The following is a 16506-nucleotide window of genomic DNA, read 5'->3' as shown; positions in this document are numbered from 1 at the left end:
GTTTTATTCAAATACGAGACCTTTTTAAAACTTAATGCATTAAATCTTTCCAGAGCATATGAAGGAGATACGCAATCTGCCTTTTTCACTCATCCCTTCACCTTTATAGGAATGCAGTGGGTACTATTCAGTTATTCATGCTTTTGGAGTCCAAATTTGATTTTTTGGTCTTTGGTCTTTTGTTTAGTATATCCTCTTACTGGTGAACATTGAGTTCTGAAGCTGTTATGCATCTTGACTTACTTTCTGTTGATGTTTATCAGTCTTTCTGGTGTATTTAACAATCATCTTTACATCTGTGTGTGTGTGAATGATATGTAAAAAGCGGAGCATGGAAGATTTAAGAAGACTTTTAAATAATGGTATGTGAAATGTCTTCTCCATAATGTGTTTGAGGAGTATAGTACTAGTTCTGTGCAGAAATACTGACTAATGCAGAATTTCTACAGAGTACAGCATGATTGAATTTGAAGGGACCATTTTAATTCTGGCATTTCATAAGTTGTGACTGCTTATGTTGTTCTGTGAGTGATGCATAATTTAAAGATTTCCATTAAGGCTACTATGACTAATGTAATATTCTGACTGCAAAATCTATGCAGCTTCTATTAACTGTTTTAAGATTTATCATTTTTGTTTTGTTTGAACAGTAAGTTCCTTTGTGGCTAAGGTTTCCAGTGTGCATTTTTAATGATTTAATTAAATAAGGTTAAGGACACTGTGTTTCTCTTGGGATTGAGACCCTATTGTTTGCATCTTTTTTACCTTGTTTTGAAAAGAAAAGTGTTTCCTCCAACAGCTAGCTTAATCCAAACTGCAGCTTTCCCTGACAGCTTTGACTTGATATGAGTATTGACTGCCGCTAAAAAAAGAGGACCTGGTAGTACCAACGATTTTCATGCCTTGAGTCAGATACTAAGAAATACACCTGGCTAAAAAACGGGAAAAATCCTGTTACATACATTCAGCAGAATGCTTCCTCAAATTGCTTGAAAGTGTCTGTGCAACCCTCGGTCAAACCCCTTCGTTTTGCTAAAAATAGACAACTCTTAATTCTTCTGCCTACATTTTCAGCAGTTCAATTTATTACCCAGAGCATCAGTCTAGATTAACAACTTCGTTGTAGTAAAGCTAGTAACTCTTTATTTTGAAGCCTTCTGTTCTATTTTTTTTCTTGTAATGCTTGGACAATGTGCAGAAAACTGTTGTGTTATACAAATTTAGTAACCTCTATATGGGAGGGAGTCTCATGACTGAGAGTGCATTTTGGTAGCTGACAGGGAAGATCAAGCTGCTGCTTTGACAGTTAATTTTTATTGCTTTTCTTCCCTGTGCATTAAGCAGACGTGGCACCATAGCCTGCCAGTAGCTGTTTAATATTAGATATGCTCATAAAAATTTTAATTATCACCCTTGAAAGAAGTTTAATCTACAGTTGTCAGGAAATATGAGACATGTGGCATTAGGAAATAAATTATATCCCTCTTCACAATGTTTCCTTTCAAATATGGAAAAGTGAATTCTGCACCTTCAGTCAAGGGCAGTAGAATATTCTTTCCCCATCAAAACAAAACAAAAAAGGAGTTAGAAGGAATGCAGGCTTGGTGAGGTTGACAGTCTCTTCTGTAGCAACTAAAACCTGCAAACTATATCAGCTGCTAGTGTATAAGATACTTTGTACAACAAAATTGCAACAGTCAAAATTAAAAGAAGTATTTTTTAATGTACTGGCTTGGTACAAAAACTCAAGTAATTTGTTTTGAGTGACATGGATTTTAAAGAACTTCTGCTTGTTTGCTTGATATAAAAACAGGTTGGAAGATCTAATGTATTTGCCTCTTCACATAATTTGTGTTTTATGAAGTAGTAGTTAAAATGGTTCTCTGAATTTCTCATGGCTGATGTTACAGTAATAACTCTTAAAACACTCATAAAGATGTAACTTTCTTATCTCTGGCTGTCACACAACTACTGTTATTGGGATTGGATTTTTTAGTATGTTGTCAGTGACTTTGGCAGGAGGGTAGAGCAGGTATATGTGTTGGTCTTGTCTTCATTTCTCCTTTCCTTTTGTGATGGTCAAGTGGAGGTCATGAAGTGCCTGAACTGCTTTTCCCAGTGTATTCTTGCTCTTGTAAACCTTTTAGGCAGAAATCTTGTAACTTCACCTTTAAGACACTTGTTACCCCAGTACCCTGTGTTTGCTTCAGTTAGGATTTAGACTCTGTAGGTTTGGATATTGCCCAGCCTGAAAAGATTGTCCTTGCCATCTGTGGCTACGGGCACTACCTGTTTAATTTGAGAGGAGGGGCACTGGTTTTACCTCAGACCTGTAATTTAATGGAGCATGCCCGAAAAACACCAGCTATCTCCAGTCATCTCTTTGATCCAGAGAAGGCTTATTATTGCCAAGAGTGGAGAAAGTTGTTTTACAAGTCATCAAACTGAACAGGGAGACTACCTGTGAGTCAATGGGTGAAAAGCAAGAAAGAAGATGCTGCTGAGTTCAACATGTGTACAACCAGTACTGGTTTTGTTGGTCATCTTACTAAGACCAGTAGGTTGCTGTCTCTAGGATGGTCTTATCTCAGTAGAAAGAACATGCACATCTTCATTTTGGACAGCTTATCAGAGCTAGGTGGGAGTAGGAGATATTGCTGAGCCTGTGCTATGGTTCATCCTTGTTTGCTCAATTTTGTCTCCTTTGCACTCCAGACTTGGCTCAGATAATTTTTAGACTCCTGAAATGGCTCCAGGATAAAAGGAAAAAAATGTACTTCACTTTCAGGTGTCCTCAGCATAGCATTAAGGCAGGTGGTGTTTCACTGTTTAACAAAATGTTGACTTTATCTAATGCTGCTACTAGGTATCACTGAAGATGCTGGCTGTTCGTTTGAAATCAGTTAATTTTTCAGCCAAATGGATAACAGAATGTAAGGTGTTACACCATTATCAGTCATACTTTGACTGATCTGATAATGAAGCCACCGATTTTCTGGTGGATGCCAATTACAGGTGTACTGGGGATAGATTGACTGTACTTACTGAAGTCATTATTCAAGGAACCTTGATCTGTCTCAGCTTGTTTTATGCAGATGAACATTTTAGGTTTCCAAGCTACTGCTGAGTCAGTTTCCTGAATAACACAACAGCCAAGCCCTGCTGGATCAAGTTGAGCCCTTTCCTTTCCTACCTGATTTGAGGCCATTCAGCTCTGCAGAGGGTATTACTAGAATGAAATGCTACTGACAGCCTTGTTTCATCCAAGAGTTTGCCAGCTAATCAGTAATTAGGCCTGGATGTTCCTTGCTTGGTTCCTTGTCCAAGGTTGTAATATTTCTGTGTGGATTCTGTAAAATAAACGCATTTTGCAAGATGGACAAATACGAGATGCTAAGTGTTGTTCCAGGTGAGCTTAGAGCCCAAGGCAGTTCCTGGGCAGTTTCTTCATGCAGTAAAGCAGTGGATGGATTCTCTTTCTACCACTGTCTCCACTCAAGTGAAATTTTTAAGATCAAGAAATTAAGCTACAGTCATCTTAAAACCTGCACTATAAAAGACAGCTGTGGCTGCATGAGCAGTACAGATGTCCCTTCACAATGTCTGGATCTGAGCTTTCTGCCTCAGCCAGGTGTGAAACCTACCTGCCAGAACAGCACCACGGAGCAGGATGGACCACCTGACACATCCAGAGGGCCTTGCTGCAGGAAGCAGAGCACACTCTTCTTGAAAATGGAAGTGGTTTCAATATGTTCAGCTCAGAAATTTTTGGGTACTATCCAGGCCTTAATTCTTGAAAATCTCTTCTACCCACTGCACCTCAAACAAGCTGGGACTTTTTGGTCAGGATTTTGATAAATATAGCACTCAAGATGATGTTCTTTGATGTTTCTGATACTTTTTTACATTTTTCTCTGAAAATTCTCATCTGCTCCTTCATTTAGACTGAGCAGTTTTCAAGGGCAGAACCTGTATCCATTGAGTGAGTTGTATGCTTCTCCTGAAATTTATTCTTAGGCAACCTCAGTGTCCTACTTAAAACATTATGCTTGCTTGCCTGTGTTTTTTGAGTAATGGAAGAAGATAAATGGGTGATACTAAATTAATTGTGTAAAAACTGCTTTATTTTTACTATATTATTTATACTTCAAGTACAAGTACAACGTAGCATCTTATTTACCAGTGATGCTTCGTATTTTAGTGGCTCGTGAAGTAATTCTTTAATAACCTCTTCTCAAAGATATACAGAGCAGTCTGGAAAGTGCTTCTGCTTGTTGACCCACCAGTTTGGTGTACCCCTCCTGTGAAGCATGAAGGCTTGCTCCATCCAACCCCAGGCAATGTTTTCCCTTCACATTTGTCCTAAACTAGCTAGTCATAGAAGAATAACCCACTGACTTTAGTTAAATGCTGCCTTAAATTTGTGTGATTCACCTAATGCTAAGTTTGTATTGAGCTAATGTCATTCTTTCTTTTCAGCTGCTTGCTGTAGATTTCTTAGATACAACATACATGAACAGCTTTTATTTATCTTCATAGTAACTGCTTCTTAAGGAAGTCAATGTGTACTCTTAAATGTGTCCTGCTCTCTGTTGTTTAGCATTAATCTGCTGCCATGGACTTTGCATTCTGCTGGAGTGAAGACAAATGTAGCTCCTTTGCTCAGGAGGCACCAGGGTGTACACAGAGCCTCAGGCAACAAAGCCATTAAAAGGCAGTATTTTCATATGTTTGCATAGAAAAGGTCACAGGGTCAGTATTCAGTACTGTGGTGATTGCATTATGGGCAACTGTTCTGTCTTTAATCCTCAATATCAAAAAGCTGCCAAACTGTCTAATGCTACTTCTTTTTGTGCTAAAGAGTTACAAGTAGAGAATGTCTTGCTTAACACTTGAAATTTTTCTATTTTTGGGAGACAAATTATGTTGCCTTTAAGGAATAGAAAAAATGGAGCTACATAAATATAGTGGCATAAAAAGATTCATGGTAGATTTTTAGAGAGGCTGTTCCATTGGAAAAAGCTGGAGTATTGGCTTCACCTTTCCTGTATTGTGCATAAACTTGATTTCTATATGTAAATAGGGTTGTTGTGCTTCTAAATTAATTATCTTTGCATACCAGTGATCACTGGTTTCTTTGTCAGTCCATGTTCTTAATTGCCTGATTGGTGCATAGTGGAAAACATTGAACCCAAAATTGAATCAAAATTGGTAGCATTCTTACATGATTTTGTGATTGTTGTTGGGTTGGTTGGTTGGCTTGGTTTTTGTTTTGTTTTGCTTTTTTAATTGGATTAAAAATTTTGCACCCAACAGTTGTAATTTTGTGTGCAGCTACCTAACTGGTACATGTTAATTGCCAGAGAAATTCCCACTTGCACTCTCTGCAAAACTGTACAAAACACTGATAACGCTTTCTGTTATGAAGTACCATGAAGATTTCCTTTTATTTCTTGTGCAATGTATTGAGTATAATGATTAGGTGGAAACAGTAAAGCAGTCTGTAATGGTTCTGTTCTCTCAACTGCCAGATGAAAATATACTTAATAATGTTTATTAGAAAGTTTCTGAGGGAAAAAATCTTCTATTTGGTAAAATATATGGTGACTAATGCTTCATAAGTAGAAGTATGATTCCACAGCAATAACTACTAAGGACTAATACTGGTTGATTATCTTCTTTTGTTGTCTTAGACCTGTTTTTTTTAATTGCAAGTGTAAATTTTGCTTGCAGGTGGCAGTGTGCTGTATTTGTTTCTTTGTCATCCTTCCATTGAACCTCGTTGGGACTATTCTTGGTCGAAATCTGTCAGGACAGCCTAATTTTCCATGTCGTGTCAATGCAGTGCCTCGTCCTATACCAGAGAAGAAATGGTAAAGACAAGCATAATATTAACTAGAAATATTCACTTCAATACATTTAAAATGGCTTTTCTGGTGTTCAGCTTTCATGGAATAACTCCTTTTAATTTAAATTGAGTTGTGCCTAGAAGAACCGCTCAACTGACATTTACTTAATGTGATTTTTCTTTTGATTTAAAACACCATGGTTAATAGTTGTAGCAGATTTTACACTCCTGGATCACTGATTCACATTTTGCTGAAATGCTCTTTAGTCCCTGTGTAAAGGGGGTGGTGCCAACTCAGTTCTTGTATAGATATATTGACACTAAAACCTCTCCACTTCAGTTAATGCCTCTTACAGGTTTAGGATTGAGTGTGCCTTGGAGGCAGAACTGTTCTGATTAATGGTCTCCTAACACAAGCTGAGACATATTTGCAGGGTTATGGTGGGGAGAAGCTTGCAATGCTGTTCCCAATTCTGTACTTTTCTTGATGGCACAGAGCCTAAAATATTACAGGTATATGATTTGAATGTGAAAAAGGCTTTATAATTTTTGACGTGAATGCAAAGTGGTGCCTAGTCTCAAAAAGTATACTTAGGTTTTTGGAAAAATTATGAATGCAATCACTTTTTCCTATTAATTCTGAGGTGAAAGCAGCAAGCTACGGAAATTAAAATATCCTCAGAGGATTTAATAGACTTTTCTTGCTTTTCCTGTTCAGAGGAATGGAACAGATGAAGTGAAAGGGGCACTGAAACATGTAAGCCTGTAATGTCCAAGAAGTGCAGCACACTTAGTCTCTTGTTAGTGGTAGGTTGTGCAGCTCAGATGTTAGAATTTAAGTTATATTGTGACCAGTATCTTGGAAATCTGATGGATTTTTCTGGTTCAGCATGACAGTTAAAAATATTTCTCTTGAAGATGATGAAGTAACACACCATCAGCTTAGACAAGTCTCCCTATAAATAATAAAAGAAGCTGCAAATGAAATCACTGGTTACTAGCTGGATTCAGCATCATTGCAAGTACTAAGGAGAGGTCACCTTTTAGTGACAGTGTCTTCTACAGGTAGCTGAGTATTTATTTTTAACTATATGTTCATGACTCAGTATAGCATTTAAAATGAACACAGGTTCTTATTTATGTAACCATTATGCAGTGAAATTTTGCTTGCGCTTTTTGCTGTATCTGTAGCCATCAACAGCACTGTGTTTTTACTGCCTTCGTGCAGGGCAGTGGATGTCATGGTTCTTGATTGCTTAGGCCCTTTTTGTCAAGAAAGATTCTTTCTGTGGCCTTAAGGCTGGTTAGAAGACTAACCTTATGCCTGTAGGTGATAGACACGAGCCTCATGTTTTGTTTCAGCTTCCCCCAAGAGTAAGTTCTTGTTTTATCCATACATGTGACATTTTTGAGGAAATCTTTCTAATCTGCTGGTCTGAGACAGAAATATTCTTGTTAGCATGCCTTTTAAACAGTCTTCTGTGCTGTATTAATAATCTGGTCGTAATATGTTTATAAATGAAAAATTTCAGTTGTCCCTAAACTAATCCTAATGTCTTTCAGGTTCATGGAACCAGCTGTTATTGTTTGCCTAGGTGGAATCCTCCCTTTTGGATCAATTTTTATTGAAATGTGAGTACATCAGCTGTTTCTCAGTTTGATCAAAAATTGCAATTTAAGTTAAATTACAATATCATCTGCATATTTTGTTTACTCTCTTCAGGTATTTCATTTTTACTTCATTCTGGGCTTACAAGATCTACTATGTTTATGGCTTTATGATGCTGGTTCTAGTTATCCTCTGCATTGTGACAGTTTGTGTGACCATCGTTTGTACGTATTTCCTGCTAAACGCAGAGGATTACAGGTGGTAAGTGTTGCATTATTTTCATAGTCAACCAGATTGTGAGACTTGTGTAGAAAAGTAGTGTTTCTTCAGTCTACACGGGTCTTTTCCAAGTGCATTGTGCATCTTCTTGGGAAGCCATTTGGCTAGTTGTATGATGGACACGTGTGTTTACTTTTAGGCAATGGACAAGCTTTCTTTCTGCGGCATCAACTGCGATTTATGTTTACATGTACTCCTTTTATTACTACTTTTTCAAGACAAAGTAAGTGGTAGTTTTCTTGCTTGAATATCAGATTACTGTATTGCCAAATCAGTTTTATTGATAAAAAACAGGGGAAATGCCTAGCATAAATTTCTATCTTTCTTTTTCAGGATGTATGGCTTGTTTCAAACATCATTTTACTTTGGTTATATGGCAGTATTTAGCACAGCTCTGGGAATAATGTGTGGTAAGTTCCAGATATTTTGATGGTTTTATAACAAATTTTTTCAGATTCATATTTCTGACTTTAGTTCATGGTTTTGGTGGTGGAATGTGTATGTCTGCAAGATCTGCTCAAAAAGTCTTGAAGAAAAATCTGAAGAGTTTTCTGCTTATACTTGATTCCTACCTTATACAAGAGATTCCTGTGGATTGTGTCTTCTGATAGGAAGATAATTTACATACTGTGCAGGGAATTTCACCCTCTGTGCAAGCTCAAAAGACTCAGTATTTGGCAAGAAATCCTGCAAAATAAATTCCAGAGGAAGCTGAGACCATGCTAGCATTTTGCTTTGGATTTTTTACTGTCACCCAAGACAAGGAGCTAGGTGCACCCATTGAGACATCAGTGATAGCACCACAGTGATGACAGTACCATGTGTATCTTGTGGCATGTATATATGAGGGTGAGCAGAACAGATGACTGAGAGCTTGAGGGTAACATTTGAGAAATAAGTATTGCAGTATTCACAGGTGAGGAGAGTTCAGAGTGCTCCTGTGTGCAGCTGGATTTAGTTGCTTTTTAAGATACTATTTTGACAGATGTTTAGACAAAAACATAGTTCATGGCAGGGAGGTCACCTGGTAAAGCCAAAAACTTGTTCACATGTTAACTTTATTTTTATAATTTCCTTTATTTTTATTTTTATAATTTCCTTTATTAACTTCAGCACTTCAGCAAGTGCTTCTTGATTCTTTTGCACTTTTCTGTAATGTTGTTTTTTTGGTGAGGGATCTTAAATGAATACTTCATAGCAGTGAATAGTCCTATAGCTAGTGGGAAGATTTCTTAGAGTTATATTTGAGACACAAGATGTCTTACAGGAACTTACTTCTGTAAAGTATATATTTCTTGATATCTCAAGAGGGTGGGTAATATCACAATACTTTATAAAAAAGGAAGGGAATTCATCATTTAACAGCTGATTACCTGTTCCCCTTTTCTCTTATACAATGTAATTTTGCTTCATCAGGTTCTTGGCACATGACAAGACTTCCCTGCTGTTTTGGTAGTCTTGCAGCCATTTTTTTTCTTTAATAGGCTTATACTTTTCAGCTCTAATGTTTTCTTTCAAAAGTGCTCAGGCTAGTATTGATTAAAATGTCTGTGATGCAGAAGCCAAGCTTGTCCCAGTTTCTGTAATTAAAATGTGTTTTAAAACACAAAAAAGGAAGATTGTCAAATGATTTCTTCTCATGGTAGGACACTATTTGATGGAATATTAGCGTAAAATCCAAATTTTTCAAAACCAGAAAATACCTCAGCACACTAAACTTTATTTCCACAGCTCTTTTGAGATTTCTTTTTGTCTTTTTAAATGTCTTGGAAGAGAAACCGTGAGATTCCTTTTTACTGAGAAGTGCCATTTTCAGCATGTGGAGTGGAGAAAAAAAATCCCCTGTCAAAAAGCATTTGTGTAGGGAACTTGCAGGCATTGAGGTCTAACAAAAACATTTGTGTTAAAGAATTGTGCAGTGTGTGTGCTACTGACTGTAGGTCTGTGAAAAGTGTGTGGAGCTGTTCTTTGGAGGCTCACACGGGTGGGCGTGTTGGGTATCACAGTTGGATGTGAGATGAACTAGTTAGGGCCCAAAGCAGCCACAGGGAAACTCTCTGTAGGAATGGATCATCCAGCTCTGGGTTTAATGCCCTTGACAATGCCTAGTGAACTCAATCCCACATGTAGTGGGATGCTTTGATCCACAAAGTTTGCTGCTCTCTGCAGAGCATCTCAGTTCTGGGACCGGACAGTAGGGAGCCCGTGAGAATTTCCAAACCTTTTGAGTTCCTCATGCTTCCCTCGTAGTGGCAGAAAAGATTAAGACTCATTTCCCAACTTAGTGGAAGGCTTAGAGGCTACATAACATTGAAAGGCCTCTTGCAATACCACAGTATTTAAGTATACTTGAAGAGCTTTTAAAAAAATTTGGTGCTTACAAAGTCAAAACTGCAGTAATTGGTAATTGGTTTGAAGTAATAGATGGGAATTAATCTCTTTTTGCCTTGTGGTTATTCTTCCTCAGTATTTGGATTTTTTTCTTCATTTAAAAGCTTATTGTTCTGCTGAAATACACTTGCAGTCTATTTCTGCTGAACCTAAATAGGCCATACCCAGGTTATAAATATCACCTGGTAAAGTGTTTAATAAATAAATAAAATATTTCCCTTTACTATGGTTTTTTTTTTTTTTTTTTATTTAGATGAGCCAGCTGCCTTGCATTTGAATCAGGAGCATGTTCTTTAGTCCTCATTGCCCAGGGTTTCTGCCTTTTTGCCCCATGTTTTATTCAGTGCCTGTGAAGTAGCCTTGAGGCTTAACCCCTGCCTTGGGTATTGGCCATTAGTGGCCTTCATGGCTAAGGCACCTCTCTGATTCAGATTAGGTTATGATTTGTTTATGGGGATGAGAGCTTGTGGTCTCATGTGACTGCTACTCTCTGCTCCTCCCCCTCACTTCCACCTCATGCATTCTCTAGATCCCAAGTGAAACACAGTTAATGCTTTGTTCTCTCAAATCTCTGTGATACCTGGCATCACATCACTAGAGGCACTCTTAAAGAACAAGTTCTGGAATGTATCTCAGTCTGGCTATAGAAATGGGCATTGGATATGTTGGCAGTGTTTGCTTTAACAGGGAAAGCTTGGTGAGTCTTAGAGCAGGAGACCAGTGCCATTATTTTGTTCATTTACTTCATAAGATGGAAGATTAATCTCTGGACAAGCTGCAGAAACATCTGCACATGCTTCTGTGTGACTCCAAGCTCTCATCACCTCTTCACAGCCCACACTGGGACTGTCCGAGTGCTGCACTGGTCTCTGCTTGAACAGTCAGGCCTTCCTTCTGCTGCATCATCAGCTTCCTTGCAAGCAGCAACCTGATCTTGTGTGTGCTGTACTTGTTTTAATGGACTCCACTTTGCCCAAGTTAGTAATGCAAATCCCTTGTTTGCTGGCCAGTGGAATGGTTGCCATGATATTTATACAACTTGGAATGCTGTGCTGTGCAGAAGCTGAATCCACAAGCTCCTTACTGCTCCAAAAACGTTGGAATGATTTATTATTATTTATTTAGCTTTGTCTTGTGCAGATTTCTTGATTGGGTATAAATATTGGGCTTTTGAGGATCTAAAAATCAAAACTTTGTGACAGCTTAATGGCTGACTTCATAAATTATCCCATCAGTCTCCAGGATTTAAAGAACTCTTCAGGATCTGAATAATTCCATAGTCAGCAATGCCAGCTGCAGGTCTGTACAGACTTAATATGTAAAGACAAAACAACCACTTTATATTTTTACTGGAAAGTTTGGCTTAAAAATTTTAGCAAGGGTTAGACTTCTATATTTAACATGTCTTCTGCAGTTCTGGTGCATCCTAGTTCACTGCAATGCTTTGTTCTGGGCTTTTCTTAATTTCTTCAAGGAAGGAAAAATATCTTTTCTCTTAAGAGTGTTCTTTACCAATCATCCAAGCATTTAATGGAGTTCTCTGTAGTGATTTACAGACCCTGACTTCTCTATCCATTCCATAAAATATGACTGTTGGCAGTCAGACAGCAGTTGTCTCTAATTCTTGCCTGATTTTCAACTTCACTTCAGTCATGATGATTAGCCAAATTGACTTACTCTCATTTTGCTTGGAAAAGATGAAGACATTCCCAGCTGCTGTTGTAAGGCCACAGTATTTACTGAGCCTGGCAAACCTGAGGTTCTCAGTTTGACCAGGAAGGCTGCTGAATCTCTTTCTGAGAAGAGGCCGTAGTCCAGTGCTTTTCTTTAATTTTTCTGGATGTCCTTAATACTGCAGTATTTTGGGTTTAGCATAAACTCCTGCCCCTATCAAAAACTCAGTGACCTGTTCTTTTATTACTGCTGTGACAATGCATACTTTGCTCATGACTCTTACTAATTTGAAAACCACAGGTTGCAATTTCTTCAACTACTAACTGCTACTTGTTAATGTCTTTGTACAGACCTCCTTGGAGTGTAAGCCTCCTGGGATGGGGATCTATTATTATTTGTGCTTTGTGGGAGGGAAGAAGCCATCTGCCAATAAAACACTCATCCAGAAGGCATGTAACTTATAATAAAAACCTGCCCTCCCATCCACCTTCCCTGCAGAGTGGGTGATTGTATGTTTTTTACCCTCTGCTCAGAAAAAATGGACTTGGTTATTGGCAGCAGTGGGGGGGCTGCTATATTTATCAAGGCCAAGTGAGTGTGGCCTCTTGGTAAGATGGCTTAATGGATTTAGATTGCTAGACACAGGGCAAGTTCTGTCAGCCATTCGGGGGAACATGGATGATTAGAGTTTGAGAACAAGTATTGCAGGTAGAGAAGTTTCTGTGTGCAGAGTATGTGCTTTATGTGACTATCTCTGTTTAAGTGTGTGTGGTTCATACCGCTCGCTTGTTCTGATGATCAGCTCTCTAACATATTCAATGTTTTTGGTTTCTTTTGCAGGAGCTATTGGTTACATGGGAACAAGTGCCTTTGTTCGTAAAATCTACACTAATGTGAAAATTGACTAAGGAAATAAGAAAATTGAACTATGGATCAGCTCCTGTTTTCCTGGGGATGAATTTGCACAGCAAAAAGCGCAAGAAGAGATTTGGGTTTTAACACTGGGCACTATATGGGTCTCCATTTTGTGGATGGCTTAAAGTAACATCTATTTCATTGATCCTAGGTTCTTACTGACTGCTTTCTCCAACTGTTCACAGCAAATGCTTGGATTATATGCAGTAGGCATTACTACAGTATGTGGCTAATCTTTCCCCCCCAAAAAACCAACATAAAAAAACAAAAAACCTAGCTCATTAAAGATGAATAGACTAGCTCTCTTCAGTGAAGAGGACAAACAGTTTGTTTAAAGCATTTGTTCCATTCAATAAAAAGAGGGAAACTTGGCTGCTAAAACTACTTGATTAGTAGTCTTCCTGGTACTCAACATTTCTAAATTATGTAAAAATGCTGTTCCAGAAAGATTACTCTTCTGATTTTTACTGCCATTACCAGAATAGGAGGTATGTTTTGTATTTTCAACTCCAGGTGCTTTTTGGTTTATTTGCAATATCAACTACCCTACACTCATTTGTTTAAAAAATAATTTAAGCATATATAAAATTCCCATATGCATGTAATATATCAGCTATTGCTCTAGTTGGACCAATTTCCCTTTATTTATCTTTAAAGTAATATCCAGCTACATCTTAAATCCATCCAAAGAAAATACAGTCTGAAGACGGGATGTGTTCTCTGCAATGCAATTTACTGTACAGTTAGAAAGCAAAATGTTAAATGAAGAGGATTGTTTGTTTTTTAATAAACACTCTGAGGTCTAGATTAAAACAAAGCCAACATTTTAACTGAATGTCTAAAGTGATTCTCCTTTTTTCCAAGTTAGTCTTGCTTTTTTTTTTTTGGGTTTGGGTTGAATGAAGATTTTCCTCTAGACATCATACAAGGGGTAATAAGTGTATATAACATTAAATAATGTAACTTAGGTGTAGATCCCAAATGTATTTGGATGTACAGATTTACTACAGAGTACTTTTTCTGATGATTCGGTGTAAAAATGTGTGAATTCGGGTGGCTTTTTACATCTTGCCTGCCATTGCATGAAAAGTTGGGGTTTCTTCACAATGTGTGTATGTCATGCTTTTCTGTTCTATTTCTCAAGCTCTTACAGGAATTAAATTTGTAATTTAGAACATTTTAATTTTTGTTAATCCTATCTGAACACTTGTGTAACATCAAAAGCACAGTTGCTTTAGAGTGTTCAGAAAACTAAAATAAACTTTTCAGACAAAAATGTTTTGATTGTGAAAATAGATGAGTTTGCAATTGAGAATGTTTGAAAAGGCAATACTGCTGAGCACCAGTTTCTGTATACATTATTAGTGTGGTTTTCATCTATCAACCCCCCCTGCTTTGAATTCAGAATTTGCTTACAACTGTATTGTACAATACAACTCCAAAGTGAATGACCAACCCAAAAAGATTCTTCTTGGCTGTGGCAAAGTGTTTTGTGATCCAGCCAGTGTACTGAGAAAAGTGGGGGTAAGTGTGGACTGAAATAAATGGGCAAATAAAGGTTAAGTCTTTCTAAGATGACTGTTAATTATGCACTGTATTTAGTTAGAAATATTCTGAATGTGTTTGCGACAGATTTGAGAGCCACTGGGCTTGATTTTTTCATGGGTTTTTTTTTTTAGACATCTGCCATGTAGGAATGTTTTCATCAGTGTGGCTGTCTGAAATAGAGCACCTGCCATGTAAAAGGAAACTTCCTGAATTTAAAAAATGAGCCGAATATTTGTATTGATTAACACTGTACTGTTTCTATATAAAAAGTACAGATAATGCAGTAGCCACAATGAGGAACATCCATATTTAGCTTGGGTGAACTGTACAGGTAGGTGATAGTGGGAAGCAGTGCATCCTTGCTGTATATGGCTTCTGAAAAGTATTTCAGCCTTTAGCTCCAATTTCCATGGCCAATTTAAACCAATCTGTCAGAAAGTAATTAAGTTTTGCTTCAAGTGAATCATTGGTGCCTGTAGGTGAACACTCTGCTGCTAAGCATAATATTTTTTTTTGTTTTGTTTGGAAGTATAGGCCAATTTTAAAATGAGCTTATAACCTGGGTCAACAGTTAGTTCATCTTTGTTCCAAAACATGGAGACTTAAAGCAGAGAAAGGATTTTGTACTAGTACTTGATAGTGCATACAGCTGTGGGAAGTCCTCTTTCCCTTCTAAATCTGAAGTGAGAAGCCATTATCTCCACGTAATAAATACATTAAGTACTCTGCCAAGATAAAAGTTTTTTTAAAGGGAATGTTATGATAATGGGTCTGGTTCTCTGTTTAGAGCCCTGCTATGTGATTAGTCTATCAGAAACGTCACTAAAGCATTTGTGAATTTCATTTAATCACTTTTTAATGCCACAGGATGCTGGGTTGCCTACTTGCTTTTTCTATCCTCTGGCATTACTGGCTTTTGCATATCCAGATAGGATTGTATATCTTCTAAAGTGACATTGGAAAGATATTACTGCACAGGCATTGCTTTTTTTTTCTGCAAGCAGGTTCCTCCAGAGAAGTACTGTGTTTAAATAATTGACATTTTTATACCGCCACCCTAGCACGTAAGTTGGGAGTTTGCTTTGTTTTCTCCCTTTTGGTTTCTGAAGGAGTTCAAAATGTGACCAGTTTTCAACAGCTTGTCTTTATGGTTGCTGTTTGGGGCAAGGCTGTTTGCTCCTGTTCCCCCTCCTTGCCCTTCTCCCCAAAAATGTGGGTATAGCTTGAACCATCTTGCTTAATAGAAATTGGAAGCTCTCTGCTTAGATGATGTAGTCCTTCCTCTTTTATGGAAGAAATAAAGATCTTACAGACAATACTCCTCTTACCATGGTTGTTTCTTAAGAGTTTCTGGTTCTTGAATTCAGGCTTTTTGATAGCTCTTCAGTTGGCTGCTCAGTGCTTTTCTTCCCATTTCTTGGTACGGGGGCCAGGGATTTGGGTAAACAGTTGCATAAGCGATAGCCAGTCTCGACCAAATATTTTAGGTAAATTGTAAATATTTTCAGTTGAGGCAGAGTGCAACATAAAGTGCCTCTTGTAGTTCATATATGAAAATATATGAATGCTGGAGTGGAGGGAATGGAGACTGTAAATAAGTATCACATTATGCTCTTTTTGATGTCTGAATGTTTTGAAGCCAGATTGTATTAATTTCTCTCCAAAATTACATTCCAAAGTGTATAAAAGGCACAAAAATTGTTTTTTGTTGGATAGTCCTAGGTGTATTTCTTTAACAAGTTTCAGGTTAAAAAAAAACCCAAAACACTACCACTTCTGGTACTAAAACAGTAAAAGTGATAGCACGTTCTTATCACTATCATTACTGCAGAGCTAACACAAATGAGAAAGTTACGTTTTGCTCGAACTTGAACATCACCACTAACTAGCCAAATTTGCCCAAGGAAGTATAAATATACAGTTTCACTGAAAACAGCAAAATTCTGTAATTGTGAGTGCTTCAGGAATTTCTCCACTGGAGTGTGTTAGGAAAGCATCAGCTCAGGCCAAGACAAGTCTCCTCTCTAGTCTGTGGACAAGTAAACTGAATAGTTGGAGCTGGAGTTTAGGGCTCCTGTTTTCTTGAATGAATTCTTGACTCTGCAGCTTATGGTTCATTTCAAGTCTGATGGAACTGTAGATTGACAAAGAATTCTAGTTTTGGATCCCTTGGATCTTTTCCAGGTTAATACACTATGGCAGAGCAGCCCTGCAATAGCTGTTGGCACTGCTGCCATCTAAA

The 16506-nt window shown here is 37.7% G+C and overlaps 1 protein-coding gene across 2 annotated transcripts in view; it reads left to right on the top strand.

Moving 5' to 3' along the window:
• Positions 1-14289, top strand: part of TM9SF3 (transmembrane 9 superfamily member 3) — a 44882-nt gene extending 30593 nt beyond the window's left edge. For both annotated transcript variants that reach the window (XM_068197458.1, XM_068197457.1), the window contains exons 10-15: positions 5734-5873; positions 7412-7480; positions 7572-7718; positions 7876-7959; positions 8070-8146; positions 12642-14289. In XM_068197458.1, the coding sequence (XP_068053559.1) occupies positions 5734-5873; positions 7412-7480; positions 7572-7718; positions 7876-7959; positions 8070-8146; positions 12642-12709 (585 nt within the window). In that variant the 3' untranslated portion in view covers positions 12710-14289. The remainder of the gene's footprint in view (positions 1-5733; positions 5874-7411; positions 7481-7571; positions 7719-7875; positions 7960-8069; positions 8147-12641) is intronic.
• Positions 14290-16506: the final 2217 nt, after the last annotated feature.

This window comes from Anomalospiza imberbis, chromosome 8, assembly GCF_031753505.1.
Source record: "Anomalospiza imberbis isolate Cuckoo-Finch-1a 21T00152 chromosome 8, ASM3175350v1, whole genome shotgun sequence".
NCBI classification, from domain to species: domain Eukaryota; kingdom Metazoa; phylum Chordata; class Aves; order Passeriformes; family Viduidae; genus Anomalospiza; species Anomalospiza imberbis.
The sequence above is the reverse complement of the archived record's forward strand: the minus strand, read 5'-3'. Positions and strand labels throughout refer to the sequence as shown.